The sequence below is a fragment of the Mustela erminea genome, chromosome 1 (genome assembly GCF_009829155.1).
Source record: "Mustela erminea isolate mMusErm1 chromosome 1, mMusErm1.Pri, whole genome shotgun sequence".
In the NCBI taxonomy this organism is placed as follows: domain Eukaryota; kingdom Metazoa; phylum Chordata; class Mammalia; order Carnivora; family Mustelidae; genus Mustela; species Mustela erminea.
The window spans coordinates 1,050,116-1,070,110 of record NC_045614.1 but is presented as its reverse complement, the minus strand read 5'-3'; the positions used below and the strand labels follow the sequence as shown (position 1 = coordinate 1,070,110).

The window sequence follows — 19,995 nt, the reverse complement described above, 5'->3', positions numbered from 1 at the left end:
CCGCAGCGAGCCCTGGTTCTCTCCGGGGCCCTCCGGGCGTCCCGGACGCAGGGAGCTGGGGAGCCCCTTCGGCCACCCCCTCCCGTCTGGGGGGGTGGAGGGCTCCCTTTGGCCTGGGGGGGACGGGAGGCGGGAGAGGAGGGGCCCTTCTTGTGCACTGGGCTGGGGGGCGCGGGCTGCACCCCTCCGGCGGGGCCCCCCGCGGGCCGGGCCGGGGCGGGGGGTGGCGGCGCGGGCTCAGGCCTTGGAGAAGGTGGCGGCGGCGGCGGGGCCCGCGGGGGCGGCGCCCGGCTCCTCGGCCCAGCGGTTCACGCAGCGGCGCCGCGCGTTCATGAAGAAGTTGCTGACGGTGTTGAGCTCCAGGCCGAGCTGCTGCGAGATGGTGAGCTGCATCTCCTTGGACGGCCGCTTGTTCTCCTTGAAAATGGCGACGAGCGTGCGGCGCTGCAGGTCGGTGAACACCAGGCGCTGCTTCTTGGGCTGCAGCGCGCGCTCCTGCCGCTGCTCCTGCTCCTTGCGCTTGCACGCTGCGCCGGCGGACGGGAGACAAAGACGGGGCGCGGCGTGAGCACTGCTCCACCGGCCGGCACCCCCGCGCCCTGCCCGCCCCCAGGGCCCCGGGCGCCCCGCGGGCGCGCCTCGCAGCCCCCTGGATGCTGCGGGAAAGGACGCGCGAGTTCTGTGGCTCAGGGTAGACGGGCTGGGAGAGGCTGGGAACGACTGGGGCGTGTGAGTCACCCCCGAACCAGCCCCCCTCCCCGGCGACGGGAGTACTGGTCCTTGCCTCCTTCCCGGGGCTGTCGGGCAGGCCTGACCCACTTAGGGACCCCGTGTCCTGAGGCTGATGTGACTCTGAGACCCAGCTCCCCCCACCTCCACCCCCCACCTCCCGAGGCTGAGGCCCTCACTTGCCCAAGGGACCCCCTGGAGCCGGCAGGATCTAAGACCGGGCGGATGCAGGACCGACCCCCCCCCCACCTTGCACTGGGAGCTGGGAGAAGGCTTCAGGAGGCTGCCCCAATGCCCCCAGCTGGTGGTGGCTGGCAAAAGGGAGTTGGCGGCACCTTAGGGCACCTGGCAGGACCCCAGGCTGCTCCACGGGACCCCAGCTCCAGAGTGGACCCTGCCCTGGAGACAGTGGGGCCAGTGGGTGGGAAAAATGAGCTCCCCAGCCAGCACCGGCCACGCCCCTCCAGGGATCTCTCAGGGTCTCCCCTTCCCCGCCAGGTACTAGTCAGGGACTGCAGGAGGTAGTGCCTCCCCACCCCAGCTCCTCCTCGGCCCCGCTAGTCTGTCACCCCTACAAGTCCACAAGTCGCTGGTGCTGTGAGCTACACCGGGAGAGCCCTGCCCCCAGCCCTGGTGACCCACTGGGACTACACACCAAACGGGCTTTTTTTGGTTCCAGAAGAGTCTGAGCCAGATGGCGTGCCAGATCAATGTCCACACAGGTCTGCAGAAATAGATTAATGTTCCCTGTATTGTGGCTCATTTCTCAGGGACAAGGGGTTCTCCCGGCAGGAGAGGGCCGACACCCCACTTCCCCCTCGTCTGACCTGAAACACACGGCGCTTCAGGGCTTTCAGGTTTTATGATTAAATAAAGGTGATATTTGGAGATTACTGGACAGTTTAGAAAAGCCTCTAATGAGAGAGAGAGAGAGGGAAGAGGGGGCGAGACAGAAGGAGATAGAGAAAGAAGGGAGGGGTGGGGAGGGGGAAAAGGGGAGGGAACAGGAGGGAGGGGGAGGGAGGGGGGAAGAGGGAGGAGGAGGGGGAGGGGGAGGGACAGTGCGAGGTCGGTAGGAGGAGAGGGGAAGACCCGGGCAAAGCAGGCGAAGCTGTAGCAGACTCTCTGGGAGCGGACGAGGGCTGTACCCACGAAACAAGAACAGGATCCAGCGCCGTGAGCAGGACCGTGAAAAGGGAAGACGACGCTCTTAGAATCACACAGACAGTGGCCGGGCCAGACCGGCGAAGGACTGGACCCGGCGCTGAGCGAGTATCCCCGGCAGCAGGGCAAGGCAGGTGCTGAGATGGGAGACGCGAGAAAGGGAACAATGGAGTGTGGACCGGCAGGGCCTGTCCTCGGATTCGAAAACTGGAGGAAGAGATTCCCAAGTAAATAATGAAAAAAAAAAAATCCATGTTTGAAGGACACGCGAGAGTCCCGCACGCGAGAGTCCCGCTTAAGAGCCTATGGCGTGCGGCTGAATGGGCGAACAAAGATATTCCCTGAGGCTCGTCCTTGTGAGATTTCTGAGACGTACAATAAAGAGAGGAAAGTAAAAGTTCCCAGAGACGAAAGCCAGACGTCCTGGGAGGGTCTAAGAGTCCTGGTGGCTTTGGCTTCTCAAAAACTAGGAGGCAGGGAAACAATGTCTTCGAAATTCTGAGGGAGATTCAGTTCAGCTGGAATCGTGTGCCCGCCGGGCGTCAAGCAGGAGGGCGGCCTGGAGACCGAGTCAGACAGATGAAAGTCTCCAAAAGTTGACTCCTGGGCACCCTTTCTCAGAAGACTCCTGGAGGATGTGTTTCAGCAAAACGAGGAGGTAAATTTAAAAAGGCAATTGTGACTTCAGGAGGTGTGATTTCCTTATGGGAAAAGGAGCGCATCCTCCAGGTGATGGGGAGGGCCGAGCCTCGAAGACCAGGGTCAGAGGCACCGGGATGGCCCCGGGGGTCAGCCCCACCCAGCACCAAGCCAAGGGGCAAGGGGACACGACCTAACGTGTGTGGAAAGTCCTGCTGAGTCTGTCTGTGTCTTGCTGGGGAGCGTGGGAAGAGCCAGTAATCGGCAACTACTAACTCCTGGAAAAACAAAGAGTTGTACAAGAAAGAAAGACGCCGTCCTAGCACTCTGTGTGGCTCGGAGGTGGGCAGCGTTCACCAAAAGCATAATAATGTAAGCTGAATACGGGTTCAGCCAAAAGACTGTGTTCCTCTCGACACCGAGAAGCCCACGGAGGGAAGGGTGTGGTGGGGTGAGGTGGGCATCCGGAAGGATGGCCAGCGAAGGGGCGGGGAGCTGTGCTCCGGGGAGCCCTTCGTGTGCAGAAGAGGGGACAAGGACCTGAGCTCTATTTTGTCTGCGTTAAGAGACACTCGAAGTTGGGGCGCTTGGGTGGCTCAGTGGGCTGGGCCTCAGGTCGTGGTCCCAGGGTCCTGGCATCGAGCCCGCATCGGGCTCTCTGGTCAGCAGGGAGTCTGCTTCTCCCTCTCTCTCTCTGCCTGCCTCTCTGCCTATCTCTCTGTCAAATAAATAAATAAATCTTAAAAAAATAAATAAATAAAGAGAGAGAGAGACCCTGGAAGGGAGGGCCAGGAAGGGGCCTGATCTCCCATCTCTTTGGAACTTGGCCACCCTGGGGGGGTCAGGGAAGGGACGAGGTCCCCCATTCTTTCAAAGAGAAAGCGGAGTCTCCGGCATCAAGTCCAGGGCAGGAGTCAAGACTCAGGCCTAGGCTTTGAATTTCAGCAGAGGCCCTGCCTGCGCAGCAGCTGTCATCTTCGGCTGATGTGCTCATCCCTTGTTCCTTCACTTTACTCCCCAATTCATGGCACGTCTGCAGTGGGGACCGAGATACCAGAGGGACGCCTGGCTGGCTCGGTGCACAGAGCAGGAACTCTCCACCTCGGGGTCCTGAGTTCAAGACCCACTGGGCGTAGAGCTTATGTAAGAAAAAAGAAAAGAAAGCAAGCTCACAAGAGCCTTGCGTGTCTCTTGTCGACCCAGTAGGCAGGTGTTGTCCTAGTTCACTCAGAGAGGGTAAGGCCCTTGCCCAAGTCCAGCCGGGGCCAGTGCAAGAGCCACAGCGATGGGCCGGAATGGGAGGGCGTGAAGACCGGGTTCCCCTCTCTCCCACTGCTTCCGCTTCTCCAATCAAGAGCCTAATGGGGGCCCCAGAGGCAGGGGCTGGGGGAGGGGCCGGGCCAAGCAGAGTCATGAAAAAACTTGGTGTTTTGTCGATCACAGCAAAAAGAGGCTCCCCCCACCCCCGTGCCCGTGTTCAATCTAATTACAGCTCCTCACAGCCCGAATCGATCTGGGCCCCGTCAGAGCTGTTTACCGGAGGAGCTTTTGTCCTGGTTTCCATCCCCCACAGCCCCCCGGAGCCCAGCCTGGAGGCTCAGGGGTGTGAGTGCCAGTCGGAGGGGGCGGCCCAAATCCCCGCCCCCATCAGCATGGCCACCTTCCCCTCAAGAGCATCCTGGCTGGTGCCCAAGCTCACTCCCGCGGGCCCAGCGCGGCCGTCTTTGTGTCCCCTGGGCAGCGGAGGGGAGGACAGGCTGTAGGTACGAGCCCCTTAACAGAACTGACAGCCCAGGCTGGCAGACAGGGACTGACCCAGAGCGGGGCTGGGAGAGCGCCTCGCGGGGAAGCCTGCACTCACCCACAGTGCCAGCCACCCGCCTCCTACTGCGATGCCGCGGTGGCCACCTCTTCCAGGAAGACCTCCACTGGGGGCTGCCCCTGTGGCTTCCCTCTCCATCCCCCCCCCCCCCCCCCCCCCGCCATCCCTTCTCCGTGCTCCCTTCTACCGGCAGGGCCTCCTCCATCAGTATCGCTTCTGCCCACCCCGCCCCCGCCCCCGCCTGGGCACCCCTCGCCACACCCCCACCACCTCCATCCCCCCCCCCCCCCCCCGCTTGCATCACCCCCTCCCCTGCCACCACCTCCATATCGCCTCTCCCTATGGCCTCCTGTTGGCCTCGCCCGCACCCAGCACCTCCTCCAGTAACCGGGTCCACACCGCGGGGCCCGCCGCAGGGCCACCACCTATGTGCCCAGCTCAGGAGGACTCAACCCTGTGTCCCTCACCAGGGGCTCCCAGCCTGTGGTTGGGGGGCGGGGAGTGGCCCCAGACACAGACCCTCGCCACCCACCATGGTTGCCACGGCCCCTGGGGGAGCTACCAGACAAGCTTGGGGAGCCAGGGGCAAGTCCGTGCCCCCCAACAGGTCCTCCGGCCTGGGGCGCTGCCCCCTTTCTTTTCTTTATGTTGACGGAGCACCGCAGTGACCCCTCTGTCCGGGGGCCCCGCGGTCTGTGGGTCTGGGTTCGCCCTCTAGGCCTCCAGGGACTAAAACCCACTGACTCTGGGAAGCCTGGGGGACTCCGTGAGTGAGGAGTCTGCCGTTGGCTCGGATCCGGGGTGTTGGGATGAACCCAGCAGGGAGTCTGCTGCTCCCTCTCACTCTGCCGGCCCCTCCCCTGCTTGTGCTCCGACAAACAAGTAAATAGAATCTAAAAACAAAAAAACAAACCCCCACTGATTCTGAGGTGCTCTGATCCTAGAACAACTAGCGCCCCACCCTCCTACCGCTCTAGCTCTTTCTGGAGTCCGGGGATGAAGAGGGTCTGGGGTGCGGCTGGGTCCTGGGGGGGGGTTCCCAGAGGCCCTGGGATAAGATCCCAGGTGCTCCAGAGGAGACCCGGGTCCCCCCATCCTGGGGCCAAGCCCCTGATGGGCACCGGCAAGGGAGCCACGAAGGGCCCCCGCCAGGTGGCCACCCCGGCCCTGGGCAGGGGTCCAGGCAGGAGGGGCGGAGGTGCACTAGGCGGGCCTCAGGCTCCAGATGGAAACCTTCGCATGGCCTGGGCCTTCCCAGCTACGGGAAGGGATTGAGCCAGAAAGTCTTGAATGTCATGGTGGGGCTGAGATGAGGTGTTGAGACCCATGGAGGGTCACAGGGTCATGACGTCCCCACCCCCACCTCAGGTCTGGCCTCAGGCCTCTGCATCTCTCCCAGAATCTTCCCAGAGAGGCACAGATGGAGACACTGCCCCAGCCCGAGAAGTCCGACCCACCTCTCAAGGTCCCCGCAGCGGTCACCCCAGAGGAGCCTGGCTCGCAGCTCCCCGGGGGCCCCCAGTCCTGACCTCCTGGGCTCAAGCCTGAGCCTGAGTGCCCTCTGCTGCCCAGCGCGGGGTGGGCCCCAGGAGACAGCTGGCTGGCAGCGTTTCTCCGTTTGTCCGTTTGTCTGTTTGCCCGGTGACTGGCACGTCTCCCCGCCCTCCTGGGAGGGGGTGGGAGCAGGGAGGGGGTTCAGCCCAGACTCGGCCAGGGAGACGCAGCCAGCCACTGGCCCGTGGGTGGGCTGGCCGCTCAGGGGAGCGGACCCCCCCCCCCCCGAGCACCCCAGCAGGGGGTCAGGGAGCCCACCTGATGTCAGGGAGGGAGTGGCCGGGGCCTCCAGGCCACTCACCTCCTCGGATGAAGAGGATCAGGTCCCTGGGAGGGAGCCGGTTGCACCTGTTCCCCCAAGGTCGCCTAATGGCCTCCCCCCTCCCCCCTCCCCCCCCATCCTGGCTCCCAGAGGTACACTGTCTGGGCCACAGAACCTGGCAGGAGCAGGTGCCTGGGGGCGGGGCAGTGCCGCTCCAGTGGGCTGCCCACGCGGGCATCTTCCTGTCCCCCTCATCCTGTGGGGTGTCCACGTGGGGCCCCCACAAACACCTGGCGGGGTGGAGGGTGATGTGTGATTGAGGCAAGCAACGGGGACATCCTGTGCCACCCCAGCGAGAGCCATCGGTGCGTGCGAAGGGCTGGGCTGTGCGCAGTGGCGCGGGTGTCTGCAGGGGTGAGGAGGGGAGAGCCCCGCGGGTGTGTGGGAAGCCCGGGGGCCGGCAGACTTCTGCCTGTCGGGGAGGCGCAGGAAAACCTGGCGGTGTGATGTGAAGAGGCTGGTGGCAGCAGAGATGTGCCCGGCCCCCTCCTGGCTCACTGTGTCTGAGCGGGGGCCTGTGGCCCGGGGACCATGCGGACCCTCCGGCTCCTGGCTGCCTGCCCCGTCCGTGCGGACGCAGGGTCTTGGCTTGGGGTCTTGCACGCACACTGTGCACACTGGTTTCCTGCTTTATCGGGTGAGCACGGGGACCCCGTGACCCCGAGGTCCCTGTCTGTCGGCAGGAGGGAGCCCCGGGGCAGGGGGTTGGAGCATCGAGTTGCCTTCCGGAGGCGCACCCAGGTGGGACCCTGGGCCCGTCCCTTCCTCCAGGCCTGCTTCATGCTTTTGTCAAGCAGCTGCTGTGTGCCAGGGGCTGCTGGGGACAGCTGGGGGGCAGGCGACCTCACTTGCCAGATGAGCTCTGGTGTCTGGGAGGGGTCACTAATGATCCCAGGGAGAGGGAAAGCCGGGGCTGACCCGGCTTGGAGCAGGGAGCGGTGGAGGTGGAGGTGTGCGGTGGCTGGGAGGGGCAGCCGGGAGCCCATCTGGGACGCTCCAGCAGGGGACAGAGCTAGGAGTGCAGGGTGGGCCTGGCTATCTAGCCCAGGTCTTGGACGGGGGCGGGGGAGGGTGTCTAGTGATGCCCCGAGGGCAAGAGGAATGAGCCAGAGTGGCTCAGGGCTGGGTTTGACACGGAGGGACAGGAGCTGGGCCGCAGCAGCAGAATTCAGCCATGGGGGCACCTGTCCCTCTGTGTCCCTCCGTCTGTGCCATGCCCAGGGCAACACCTAGGCCCCTCTGCTTGCCCTCTCCCCTGCACCCCTGCACCTGGGCTCAGGATGGGGGTGTGGGCGGCGCTGGAGCTGGAGCGGCTGCCCCTCCCCTTTGGGCCACCCCCTGTGCTCAACTTAGGCTTCACGGAGCAGACAATTCAATACGGAGCCTGGTCTCCGGCTGGGATGATGACTCGTTTCCTTGGCGACGCGTCCTGCCCCAGCCACCAGCTGCCCAGGCCCAGATGTGGGGAGCCCTGATGCCCCCACCCTGATGGCTTGTCCCCACTGGCCTGAGCTGCCCTGAAGCCTGCCCTATGGCCTCCGCAGCCCAGAGATGGTGGGTGACTTGCCCAAGGTCACACAGCTAGTCCCTAAGGGGACCTGGAGTCGCTACATGGACCCTCTTTATCTATACCCTGTACCCCTGGGGGAGCCCAAAGAGGTCCCCATGGTGGGCGTGGAGTCATCTCTAAGGAGACAGGTGCACAGACAGACCCCTGCCCTCAGGCGAGGACCCTCAGGCCTCAGCCTCCTCATCTGCCCTCACGGCCGTCCCCGTCCGTCCGTCCCTTCCTTCCCGTCCCCTCCCCTGTCTGCCCCCCCACCTCTCCCCCAGCCAGTGGCCGGCCTTCCCCCCCCCTCCACTGCTCCCCAGATGGGATCTTAATGGCCACGTTTTCAAATTAGTTCTGAGCCTTTCAAAGACTTAGCGGAAAATGAACGTTTCCGCAGGAACCCCTCAGGGACTCCATTTGGGGACTGCAGTGCCTGAGGGTAGGGGACTGGGGTGTCGTCGGGGTGGCTCCGACTCGGACTGTGGGCCGTGGAGACCCCCCCATTCGGACACCCTCGCACGGGGGAAGCGGAGCCGGTGCACAGACACACCCATCCCCAACCTGCACACAGCGTTTCTTTTTAAAAACCTATTAAGAAGCCACCGGGGCCAGCGGCTGGAAATGGATTTGAAAAAGATGACCGGAAAGGAACCCGCGATAAGAAAAAAAGAACAGAGAGGCCAACCCAGAAAGGGGGGCGTGACCCAGCACCTCAGTGATGAGGAAAAACCAATCAACATCAACTCACAGAACTCGGGTATTCCCGGGCAGGTGGTCAGGGGCTGGCCCGGAACCGTCTGGAACAGCCTGACTGTCCTCCGCTAGGAGACGGCCGGGTAGGAGGGAAACGGCCCACAAGAACAGGACGTAGCAGCACAAATGACCCTGGAGGCACTCTCTCTCCTGATGTGGGATGTTCTGGGCGAGAAGGAAGCAAAACAGAACAGGCTTCCCGAGACGTTGTTTTACAAAGAGGAAAAGGAAAGCAGAAGGAACGGGGACTCTCGCTGCCCAGTTAAGTTGCGGCGGCTCCGGCTCGGAGGACAGGAGCCGGGCGGCAGGAAAGAGGGTCCTGGAGGCCGGGGTCTTGCTCCCCTTAAATCTGGAAGGAGGCGAATGTGTCCAGCACTGGGGGTGATAACGCAGCCTTGTCGACGGGGGCAGCGGCTTGGCCGCGGCGCCCCTGCTGCTGGGGGCCTGTTTCTCTCTCCAGTCCCTGCGCTCCCACTAGGCTGGGGCTTCTGGTCTCCATCTGGGGAACGGACGCGCGCGGGGAGAGGGGGAAGCGCTGGTCGCAGGCCTCCGACGCCGCCACCACCCCAGGCTCACGCGAAGCACCCCCGCCGCAGTCCCGGGGAGCCCGCGCTTGGTGTCCGCGCTCCCAGCGCTGCGCCCACGAGGCGCGGAGCGCACACCCCGGCGCTCCCCCGCCGCCCCCGCGCGTGTGCCCTACAGGGGCCTGCGGTCTCCGCACGTCCCGCCAGGCTGCGGACGGCGAGCGCACTGCTGCCTCCTCTCGGGTTTAGGGGATCCGCACGCCCGCGGAGGACAGAGGCGCGGAGTGCGGCACAACTCCGTGGCCGGTCTCCACGGCAATGCCCGGCGGCGCTCGCCTTGTGGGGGAAATCGAGGCCCTGACGCTTCCCGAGCCCGCGCGCGGATGCGCCTGGCGTTCGGAGAAGCGCGGTTCGGGCTCCCCAGTCACCGTGGTTGGGTGCGACCCTTTCTCCACCCCAAGCACCGGGGAGTGGAGTCGGGCAGTAACTAGAGGCGCGCGAGACAGGAGTTCCAGCGGGCCCAGCTGGGGGCGCAGGGATGACCCAGTCGCCTGCACGGGTCTGGGGGAGAGGGGGATCCCGGCCACCGTCCCGAGGCACATGCGGCCCCCAGCACGCCAGATCCAGATCCGAACACAACGGACGGGCTTCCTGAGCCAGAGCCTGCGCCTGCGTGTCCTAGAGCGAACGCGGGTGCGTCTGCGGGTGCAGCCGCAGGGAAACGCCACCCGCCCCGGCGCACCTGGCTTTGCTCCCCTGCAGGTCCCTTCCTCAGTCACCCGTCATGGACCCATCTCCTTGTCCCTGTTTCCATCTGCTGCGAATCTGTGACTTGTTGGGTCTAAGCCTCCCCACATCTGCCTGCAGGGGACAAGTCCACGGACAGGGCGGTTTCCTAAACCCACCCACACCTACGCCTACTTAGCAGAGGGGAAACTGAGGCCGCAGCTGCCGCACACTGCCCAGGGTCCCACGGCAGCCCCTGGCTCCAGGCCTAGCCTCTCCCCTCCCCCGCTAGCACTGCCTTCCTTATTGATCAAGGGCCATATTTAATTAAAAACTTGATTCAAACCAGCTTGAGCTCCCCTGGTTAAGCTGAGCTTGCTGCTACACACAAAGACGCAGGCCAGCCGCAGGGGCGCATAGCTCCTCTTAGCCGCTCTGGGCTTCCCCACTTCCCATCCTTTGTGCTCAGGGGTCCACCAGCCAGGACCCAGGGCATCTGTAGCTGTGGGCAGGAAGCTTCCTCTGCCTCTTAGGATCTAGGGAGGCTACGCGGTGGCAGGATGCTAAGCACGGGTGTGACGAGCTCCAAAGTGACCGGAAAAGCCCTCCGCCCTCTGGCTTTGAAGGGGGTGGGAGTGGAGCCTGGAGGAGGAGGAGGAGGAGGAAGCAGCACCAGAGGTCACTCAGACCAGAGTGGTGATGGCTGACAGAAGCAGCCGGAACAGGAGAGAAGTTAGGGAGCAGAGCGCCCGCCCAGTTCTGGGATGTTAGGCTAAGGGGACTTGGGAATAAAGGAAAACCAGCATCGGCTCCTCACTGTGCGCACCTGTCCAGGTGCTTACCTGTGATGGGGGGCGGGTGACTGTCCCTGTCTTGCAGACACAGACGGGAAGGGGTTGCTGGGTGTGGGGCTCAGGGAGGGCTGGAAATCCAATGCTGAGCCCAGGCTGACCCTGAGGGCAGCTTCAGTGAGGAGGTGGTTGTCCAGGGAAAGCAAGGGTAGGGATGCTGCTGGCTCTGAGTCAGATGTGTGAAGCCGGGACCTGGTCCCCACACCCCCTCCCTGGGGGGGCTCAGTGGGCCCAGGATCCTGTAACCCTCGGAGGAGCCCCAGGGGAGACAAGCAGGCCTTGCCAGCCAGCCCCCACAGTCCACCTGCCTGAGGGTCCAAGCTGCTTATAAACTGGAACTCGCCATGACCTTGAGAGACATCTTCCTGTCCTTGGCCTCAGTCCCCTGAGGCCTCTTCCAGCCTTTGTCCCTGCTGGACCACTTGCCTGGACTGTCCCCCTGTTTGCCGGAGGTGGGAACCCCAGCATCTGAAGCCTTCCTTTCAGCCCCCCAGACTCAGCCCATCGGGGCCTGCATCCCCCTCCCCCGGGGCACCCTGTTTCTCACTGGGGAAACTGAGTCTGTTCTCTCTCCCGCTGGAACTGGCTCTGTCTCAAGCTGTGGGGGAGGCTTTGGGAACTGCTTTCCTTTGTCTTGGTCTCAGCTTGCTGGTCTGTAAAGTGGGCACAATAATCACATCTAGCTTCAGTGGTCGTTCCAGATGATTCCATCTCTCATTCCTGGTGGCTGAGCCAAGGGTGGGGGGGCTTCAGGCACCCCAGCCAGCCCCTCCCCATCTCAGAGCCTGCCCCTCCCCATCTCCCTGTCTGCACGGCGCAGCACAGAATCCCTGAACCTGGGCAGGGTCCTGCGGCTGTCCCAGCCCGGTTCTGCAGTTTGGAGGGAGGGCCCTGTTTGGGAGTGGGGGGACCCAGGGTCACTCTGAGTGTCTGCAGAGCTCACAGGGCTGGGACACACACAATCCCAGACCTGGTCTGCCTCACCCCAGGCGTCGCTGTGGGGCCACCGGACCCCCTGTCCACTCTCCAGGCATCTCTCAGATCCCGGCTGCCCCGGGGGACCCCCTGAAGATGAGGAGAGGTGCGTGGGGGGGGAGTGGTTAAGCGAGGTGGCCTCAGGGTGCAGGGTCTGGGACTGTGCCCCGAAGGTCTCCATAGGAAGTAGGTGACCAGAAAACCTCCATAGGCACCTACTAGGGGGCGTCTAACTGGGTCCATTTCTCAGATGAGAAAAGTGAGACTCAGACCCTCACCTCCCACCCCACCAGCGAGTGAGGCAGCCCCGGTGAGGCCCATGTGGTCAAGTCCCCTGGTGGGACGTCCTGGGGGGATCTGTAAGATGCGAGGGCCCCCTGCCGCTCCAAGTGAGGTTTTTACGGAGTTCAGGGGCCCCTGAGCGGGCCTTAGGGAAGCTGCACACCCAGCCCTCCCAGGGGGCTGGGTTGACCCTGTGGGCTGAGCCCCTTCACGCTCAGACACACCCCGCTGCCCCTGCCCCCTGGGACGGTGACCGCAGAGTGGGGAAGAAGCCAGAGGCAGGCAGTGCCGGCCTGACCCTGGGTGAGGGGCTGGTTTGCCTTTCCTGCTCCTTCCTGTCCCTTCCAGAGCCCCCAGCCCGGCCTGCCGCCCCCTCACCAGTATCTTGAACCCGGAGATAGTTCCCTCCGTGCCTCAGTTTCCATGACTCCCCAGCGAGACGAGGAGGAGAACAACTAACTCCACCTGGTATTAATTTTATATATATTTTCTGATCAGTTACAGAAAATACTTTTCCTCCAGAGTTGCAATTTAAACAATATTTGAAGACGGCCAGAGCGATCGACCAGCGGCAGTGATGAATTAGAGACGGTAATTCGAATTCATCGACCGCCCCGCCCCAGCCGAGAGTCCCCCCTCCGCTCCCCCAGCCCCTCTCCCACAATTCCTGCTTGAGCTCGAGCCAGAGAGGCTTCCAGGAGGAGGCGGCTGGCAAACCTTATACTCCCGGGACCCTGGAGTGGGGTGGGAAGCGGAGGCCCCCAGTGGTGGTGGGGGCAGGGCCGCAGGACGCCCCCATTAGCAGGTCCCAGAATCTCAGAATGTTAGACCCGGAACCCGGCTCCTGCTGCCTCCCCAACCGTTTACAGATGGGTAAACTGAGGCACAGAGAACAGGCAGGCACAGGGCCGTGGGGTGGACCCTGAGGTCTGCCCAGCCAGATTCCTCAGGTGCTTCACAGGAAAAAAAGACGCCGCCCCTTGCCCCTGAGCCCCGGACTAGGGAAGGAGGGGGGGGTACCCAGGCTGAGGGACCCCACTCCGCGGCCCGAGGTGGCTCGGCTCTTCCCTCCGGCGCCCGCCCTTCTCTGTCGCCGTCTCCCCGTCCCTCTTTGTCTTTCTCCGTTCCTGCGGCGGCTTCTCTTTCTGTCCCCATCTTTGTTTCTGTGTTTCTCTGTCTCCAGTTTTGCCCTTTTCCTTTCTCTGTTTGTGTCGCTCTCTGCCTCCCTGTGGACCCCTGCTTCTCCGAGTCCTTCTCTGTGTCTGTGTCCTGTCTCCGGGCCCCAGCGCCCGAGGTCAGCCCGGTGGCCGGTCCCGGAGCAGGCCGGTGGCAGGCGAGGGCTGGGACAGGGCCAGGGCTCAGCAGCCGCGGAGGGGTGAGCAAGGGCGGGGCGCCGAGTCCTGCCGCGGGCGTGGGGGGGTGGGCGCGGGGGTGGCGGGGAGCCTGGGGGCGCGCCAGGCCACTGTGTGGGGCACAGCATTGGGGAGGGGGACGCGCCCCGTCGCCTCCCCGTAAGCACTACGATTTGCCGCCACTTAACCGCTTTTCATTTGCGCAGCGACCGGAACTAAAGGCCTCTGCGCTGCCCGGCGCCTAATTACCGCTCGCCTGCCGCCGGCCCGGCCGCCTCTACCTCCCAGGCCCAGCCCCGTGGTGCAGCCGTGGCCCGGAGCACCCAGGGCCCGGGGCGCAGAGCAGGTGGGTCAGAAGGGACGCCCCAAGTGCATCCCTGCCCGCTGGCACCACTCAGCCCGCAGCAGCCCCCCGCTCGGGACTCCGCGCCTGCCGTCTGTCCTTCTGGAGCCCCGGAAGGTGCGGCTGAGTGCGTGAACGGGCCGTGAAGTTACTGAAGGGGAGGACGGTGAGAAAAATGGAAAGTGGCCTGTGTTCTCTGGGGGGCGCCCAAGTCAGACACCCTGTCCCCTTCGGTACCTGCACTGGGGACAAGGCAGAAGGTGGCTGCAGTGGTCTCGAAGAGTGCCACTTAGCGTACCAACCTTCCAGCTCTGGCCGTGGCCAGAGTACAGGGGTGTGTGTTCCGGTCCCTGATGTCACCTGTGTTGCCCACAGCAGGCTGTGGCCGCGTGTGCTGCTGTGACTGAGAGACCCCTGGGAGCACACCCAGGTCCTGAGACTGGGGGGGAGGGGCAGGACAGAACAGGTTTTGCCCTCACACAAGCTCTGTCTAGGTTCCTCATGCCATTTCTAGCTTGTCACCCTGGGTCAGCTGCCACGTAGGAGGGAGAAGCCTATAGGAGGCTCCGCTGGTCACCCCAATGGCACACGGGGGAAACTGAGGCCGTGTGTGAGCGCAGGCTCCCCCCTGGTTGTCCGGTACGCGTGGGGGAGGGGAGGAAACTGCACAGACCCGTCTGCCTCCCTCGCTGGTCCTCCTCCCCGCGCCACCCGCTCCCTGGGTGGACTCCAGGCTCCGATCCGTCCCTGCCTCCCCGCTCGCTGGGGGGGGGGCGCGGCGCCCGGTTTGAGAGGCAGCACTCCAGCTCCTCTTGCCCCTGTGCACAGAGAAGCGATCGATCCGGCCACCGAGCCGGCTATTGTCCCCATGGCTGGGGCAGCCGCAGCCCCCTCCCCCAGCGGCCAGGGAGAGACACCCCCCTCCAGGTCAGGCCCATTGTGGGGACGGCGGCAGGGGCTCTCCTGCACCCCACAGGCACCCGGGAGAGGGGGGCCTGGCCAGGCGGCCTCGCTGAGGGCAGGTGTGGACCCAGCTGTTGTCAGCTGGGAGGGGGCAGGGAGCGCGGTCCCCAGGGGGCCAGGGGCTGAGAGCCAGCCGGGGAGAGACGGACAGAGCGCCGGAGAGTAGAAGAAAGGACGGGGAGCAGGAGCAGAACCAGAGCGAGGGAATGATAGACAGACAGCGGTCTGTCCCGACAGACAGGCAGAAATGAGGGAGACACAAAACGGAAAAGCCAGGCAGGAGGGCGCGCTCCCGAGCCAGAAGCAACCGCGCGCAGGGCGGCCGGCCCGGGTGTGAAGGCCTCCGGGCCGCGGGGGCGAGGGTCCCCGGGGCCGCCCCTCCCCCGCCCGTTCTCGGGTGACCTTTGCCAGCGGCCGGAGCGGGGGAGGGGGCTATCGATCGCTGAGGCCGAGCTACAAAGAAGCGCGCGCTGGGGCCGAGTGCTGAGCGCGGGCCCGGCCCTGGCCGCCTCGGCCCGCGCCCGGTGCGCGGTCCGGGCTCTCTGCGGGGAGCTGGGAGCGCAGCCGGGGGCTCCTCGGGAGGAGGGGAGTGGCTCCCGGAGGGGACAGCAGCGGCGCGTCTGGGGCACAGCACCCCCGCGCCACACACACAATGAGCGACCTTGCAGGCTGCTTCGGGGATCCTCCCCACAGTGTAAAAGGAACCAGGGACCCCTCCCCGATCCCGAAGGGGTCGGGCGGGCTGCTGGTGGTGGTCGGGGGGGAAGGCGGCACGATCCTTCTCTCCCTTTTGGCGACAGTACTAACGGGCCGGGGCACAGATCACGCTCCAGCCTCCCGCCAGGGAGTCCTGAGCCAGCGGCCGGGCGCGCGGCCCCGGCCTGAGAAGGGGCTGGGGTGCCCCGCGGCCACTCGGCTGGGCGCCGGGGAGCCCTGAGCTGGAGACCGAGGCTCGCCGCTGCGCGCCGCGCTCCTACCTGCGAGGCGCAGCGCCGACATGCGCTGGAACTCGGGCTCCTGCAGCCACTTCCACATCCTGCGGAAGGTCTCCCGGCCAGACTTGAGCTTGCTCCAGGGCTTGGGGTTGCGCAGGAGGTCGGAGAGCGTGCCCTGGGAGCGGCACAGGATGCGCTGCGCGAAGATGGCCTGCGGGATACTGTAGCGCTTCAGCTCGGCAGTGATGCGCTGCGCCACCTCCTTGGTGTTGATCTCCTCCGCCGCGGCGCCCGCCCCGGGGCCGCCGCCTCCCGCGCCCGGGCCGCCGCCGCCCGCGTGGGACCCGTGCGCCCCGGCGGCCGCCAGCCCGCCCAGCGGCGCCAGCAGCCCCGCGGTGCCCCCGCCGCCCGCGCCCCCGCCGCCGCCGCCGCCGCCGCCGCCTCCGGGCAGCCCGCGAGCCAGCGCGTCCTCGGCGCGCCCCAGCAGCGCGGCGTGCGGTTCGAAGGCGGCGGGCGGCAGCAGCTTGTCCCCGGCCAGGTGGCCCGGCGCGCCGTAGGCGGCCAGCGGCGGCGGCGGCGGCGGCGGGGGCTGCGGGGCGCCGTGCAGGGCGGGCGGCAGCGCGTTGGGCAGAGGCGACAGCGGGGACCCCATGGCGGGCAGCTCCTTGCCGTAGGGCCCGTAGAGGTGGCCCACGGAGGCGAGCGCCGCGCGCTCGTCGCGCATGAGGGTGAAGCTGCCGCTCACGCTGGCCGCCAGGCGCTGCGGCGGGGGCGGCGGGGGCGGCGCAGCCGCCGGGTGCGGGTGGGCGTGGGGGTGGCCGCCGTGCGCCCCGGCCACCGCCGCGGCCGCCGCGTGCTGGTGGAACTTGTCAGCCACGGCCGCGAGAGGCGGCAGGTGCTGCAGGGGCGTGAGCGTCGTGTAGGTGCCGCCCAGGCCCGGCGCCTCGCAGGCCATGCCCATGGCCGGGTGGAGCGGACCCGCCAGCTCCCCGCGGAAGTCAGCGCCGCCGCTCGCGCCGCCCGTGCCGCCCGCGCCCCCGGCGCCCCCGCCGCCGCCGCCGCCGTCCAGGAGGCTCGCCATGCCGGCCACCAGGCCCGGGCGCCCGGGCGCCACCAGGCCGCGGTGCTGCGCCGCCGCCGAGCGCGCGTGGCCCGGGCTCAGCAGCTCGCCCGCCTGCGCGTGGGCCACGCCGTGCAGGCCCCCCAGGCTCTCCAGGCTCAGCTCCATGCTCGGCCGCTCGCCTGCCGCGCGCGCTCCTCGGCGCCGGCCCGGCGCGCTCAAGGCCGCTGCATGGCCCCCGCCCGCTCCCCGGTGGCTGCGCGCGAGGCTGCCCGGCTGCGCGGCGCACCGCCCGGCCCGGCTGCGAGCGCGGCCACCAGGATGTGGCGGGGGAGCGGCCGCCGGCGCCCGGGCCCGGGTCTGACGTCAGCACCCCCGCCCACCCGCTCCCCTGGCCGCCGCCTCCCGCCGCCTCGCTCTCCGCCCGCTCCGGCCCCCTCGAGCGCCCGGCTGGCCGGAGTGGGCCGGAATCGGGCTTCTGGGGCTCCCCTGCCTCTGCGCCCGCCCGTGCCTCCCCAGGGCCAGCCGTGCACCGGGCACAGCAGGCGGGGTTCCTAGGGCAGACTCCCCTGAGGTGGGCTGGGGCCCTCATCTCTGCCTCTCTTTTTCTGTGTCTCTCCCCAGAGGGTCAGGAAGGTTACTTTCCTGTCTGACGCCCCCCAGTCCGTCTCCAGGGAGCCCGTAGGAACGTGGCAGGGTGAGGGCCTACGGTCCACCTGTAGTCCCCCCCACACACTGACCCCTGAAGGCAGGGCCCCTGCAGGCTCAGCTCCCCTGTCCGAACACTCTCCGGGAGCCACAGACCCCTTCCCACCTCTTTGGGGGGTCTGGGGCTGAAAAGCGGGGTCCTGGGGCTGGGTCGCCCCCTGTTTGCATGTCCGGATCTGCTTCCAGGTGTGGGCTCCTGGGCCTCAGTTTGCCCAGCTGCACAGTGGAGCACCTGTCCTCAGGGGTGCCAGAGACACCTCCCACTTCCAAGTTCTTCTAGTTTCCTCCATCCCCAGTGTGGCAGCAGCTCAGGGGGTGACCCTTAAAGGGTCCGCGTCCTCTTCCAGAGCCCGCGGACAGAGGATGTGCCCTCTCCACTTCTTAAGAAGCCCCATCTTCCAACGCCAGGTTTTCTCCTGTGGGTGGGGGGCGAAGGCGCTCCTTTTCCTCACCCCCTGGAGACACTCGAGGCCCAGGGACCCCTGGGAACCAGGGGGAACAGGAAGCCTCCCACACTCAGAGAGAAGTCCCCTTCCGTGGTCCCTCTGCTGGGCTAAGATGCATCCCTGTGACCAGGCCAGACCCCAAAGGGCACCCCTGTCTCGAGGCCAGAGTGGGGGACAGAATCCCGAATCAACCCCCCCTTCCTCCTTCCCCAGATCATCTGCCACACAAGGTAACCTCTGCGGGGGTGGGGGGGACTAGTGAGGCCTCTGCTGAGCACCCCCCACTCCCATTTTGGTGGGGAGGATGTGGACTGTAAGCTTCCAGGGGAAAGAACACCCCAGCAGGGAGCCCCCCACCCAGAAAAACCGCTGGCCCCTCCCCCACCCCTCCCCTGTGGATGTGGACTAGCCGCTGAGCTTGTCCCCCCCCAATGCAGAGCCCTTTCTGTGTCTACTTTCCCTTCCTCGATGGGGAGGAGAGGGCTCTCCTGGCCACCATCGTGGGGGAGGGAGGGGTGTTGGGGGGCCTGGGTGACCGGGACCCAGACTGCAGGGATCAGACAGTGGGATGGCCTGATCCACGTCCTGGGGTGGGATAGGGCTAAAGGGGACCCGTCAGTGCTTCGCGCTTAGGACTCAGCATTTAGTAGCCACCTACTGTTTACCAGGCACGCACTCTTTCCTCATCCCGCCCTGAGCCGGTGTCAAGCCACCATTCTCCGTGTGCCTCAGGCCTGAGGTAGAGAGCACCATGGCCTGGATTGTCCTTGGTTCCCCCGTGTTGTGCAAGCGCTAGCGTGGCCTGGGGTCCAAGTCCATGGGCTTCGTGGGATTCCAGGTTACCCATTGTCACACCCACCTTCTGGGTGGGAAGACCGGGAGAGGAACAGGTCCAGACAACTTGACATCCCCCACCCCACGCAGATGGAGTCTAGGAGCCGGGTTCCACAGGGCTGAGCCCCAGCCTGAGCCCCCCAGGCCTACCCTCCAACAATCACAGATAATTAAAAATAATCGTGGGATCTAAAAATCAATCAGCCTCCATAAAATGATCGCATGCCAGGCCCAAGTGGCAGACCAGGCCGGCGGAGGAGTCGGGGCGGGGAATACAGCGGTGGAAGGCAGGAGCCCCCAAGGCGCGCCCAGGGATGCTCCACGGGGGGCCTGGCCGCGGGGCCTTTGGCTTCCTTCTCCGGCTCGAGGATCACTGCTTTTCTTTCTTTTTAATAACAAGCATGTGTGGCTTTTGTAACGAAGAAAGCGTCCATTTTGAAAGAAAAGACGCCAGCCAGTGGCTTGGAGACTGAGCCCCCTCGGCTCTGCGGCCTCCGGACACCCAGGACTCCGCAGGGCCAGGGGCAGGGCCGCGGACCCCGCGCAGGCAGCCCCCCCAGCCCCGCCCGCCTCCTTCACGCTGGCCTGGACTTGGACTCCCTCGGGGAACAGGGATCTCTCAGGCTGCGCTCCTACCGGGAGACTGAACAAAAATTTGCCGGCCTCCAGCGAGGGAGGAGGCCCCCTGGAACCCCTGAACCGGCGTCCCCCACCAGCGGCCTTTTAGTAATTAGTAAAATAGAATTGAGCCGGCTTCGGGGCAGGAGGGTGGCTCGGGCCCTGATCGATCTTGGGTCATTAGGCAAATTGCGGCGGGGGAGGGGTGGGCCGGATGGGGGCGGGGAGACCCCGTTCTTGCTCCTATAGGGACCTTAGCCACCTCGCGGATGCTCTCAGTATCCGCCCCCCACCCAGGGAAAATTGGAGATGGACTCTGGGACATCGCGTGTGCTGGCGCTGGGCTGCCCCCCCGGCCGACGGCCACCCTCTCTGTGCCCAGTTCAGACCTTCTCCCCACCTGGAGAGCCCAGCCGTGCCGAGTCTCCAACGACACCCCCCTCCTAAGCTCGAAACTCCTCTGTAATCAAGTACCATGCACCTCCACTCCTCTGGTTCCGGCTCAACATTGAGGCTACAAATTGGAGGGGGGTGTACCCAAGGTTTTCCCTTGCAGAGGCTCCCCTAGATCCCTCCATGGTCCGCAGCTGATTTTGCGATTTGATTTGTCCCCACGGAAATGGAGGTCATCGGCCGCTGTGCACCCTTGTTTTTATTAGAGTAAGGTCTTAATAAAGAGGCTATGAATGTCCCCCTCCAGCCGCGCCCGAGCCTGACATCCGTGCCTGCCCCTAGTTCCAGTCCCGCAAACCTGCGGGCACCCCCAACTCCTGGCCGGCGCGCACCTGTAGGCCGGCACCCTCCCGCCGGACTTTCGCGCCTTCGTTCGGGCAGGGTCATTGG

The 19,995-nt window shown here is 65.6% G+C and overlaps 1 protein-coding gene across 1 annotated transcript; it reads right to left on the bottom strand.

The window, feature by feature from the left end:
• Positions 1 to 237: 237 nt before the first annotated feature.
• On the bottom strand, positions 238 to 16,714 carry ONECUT3 (one cut homeobox 3). Its single transcript, XM_032358613.1, has 2 exons — positions 15,529 to 16,714; positions 238 to 527 (listed from the first exon to the last, which is right to left on the bottom strand). Exons 1-2 carry the CDS (start codon positions 16,712 to 16,714, stop codon positions 238 to 240), a joined length of 1,476 nt encoding a protein of 491 aa, XP_032214504.1.
• Positions 16,715 to 19,995: the final 3,281 nt, after the last annotated feature.

What these genes read in the sequence shown, in the direction of transcription:
- ONECUT3 (XM_032358613.1), bottom strand. Translation starts at nt 16,714, where the DNA reads ATGGAGCTGAGCCTGGAGAGCCTGGGGGGCCTGCACGGCGTGGCCCAC. An exon ending in GTCGGCGCTGCGCCTCGCAG is followed by an intron (nt 528 to 15,528) that starts GTAGGAGCGCGG and finishes CCGCCGGCGCAG; the next exon opens with CGTGCAAGCGCAAGGAGCAG.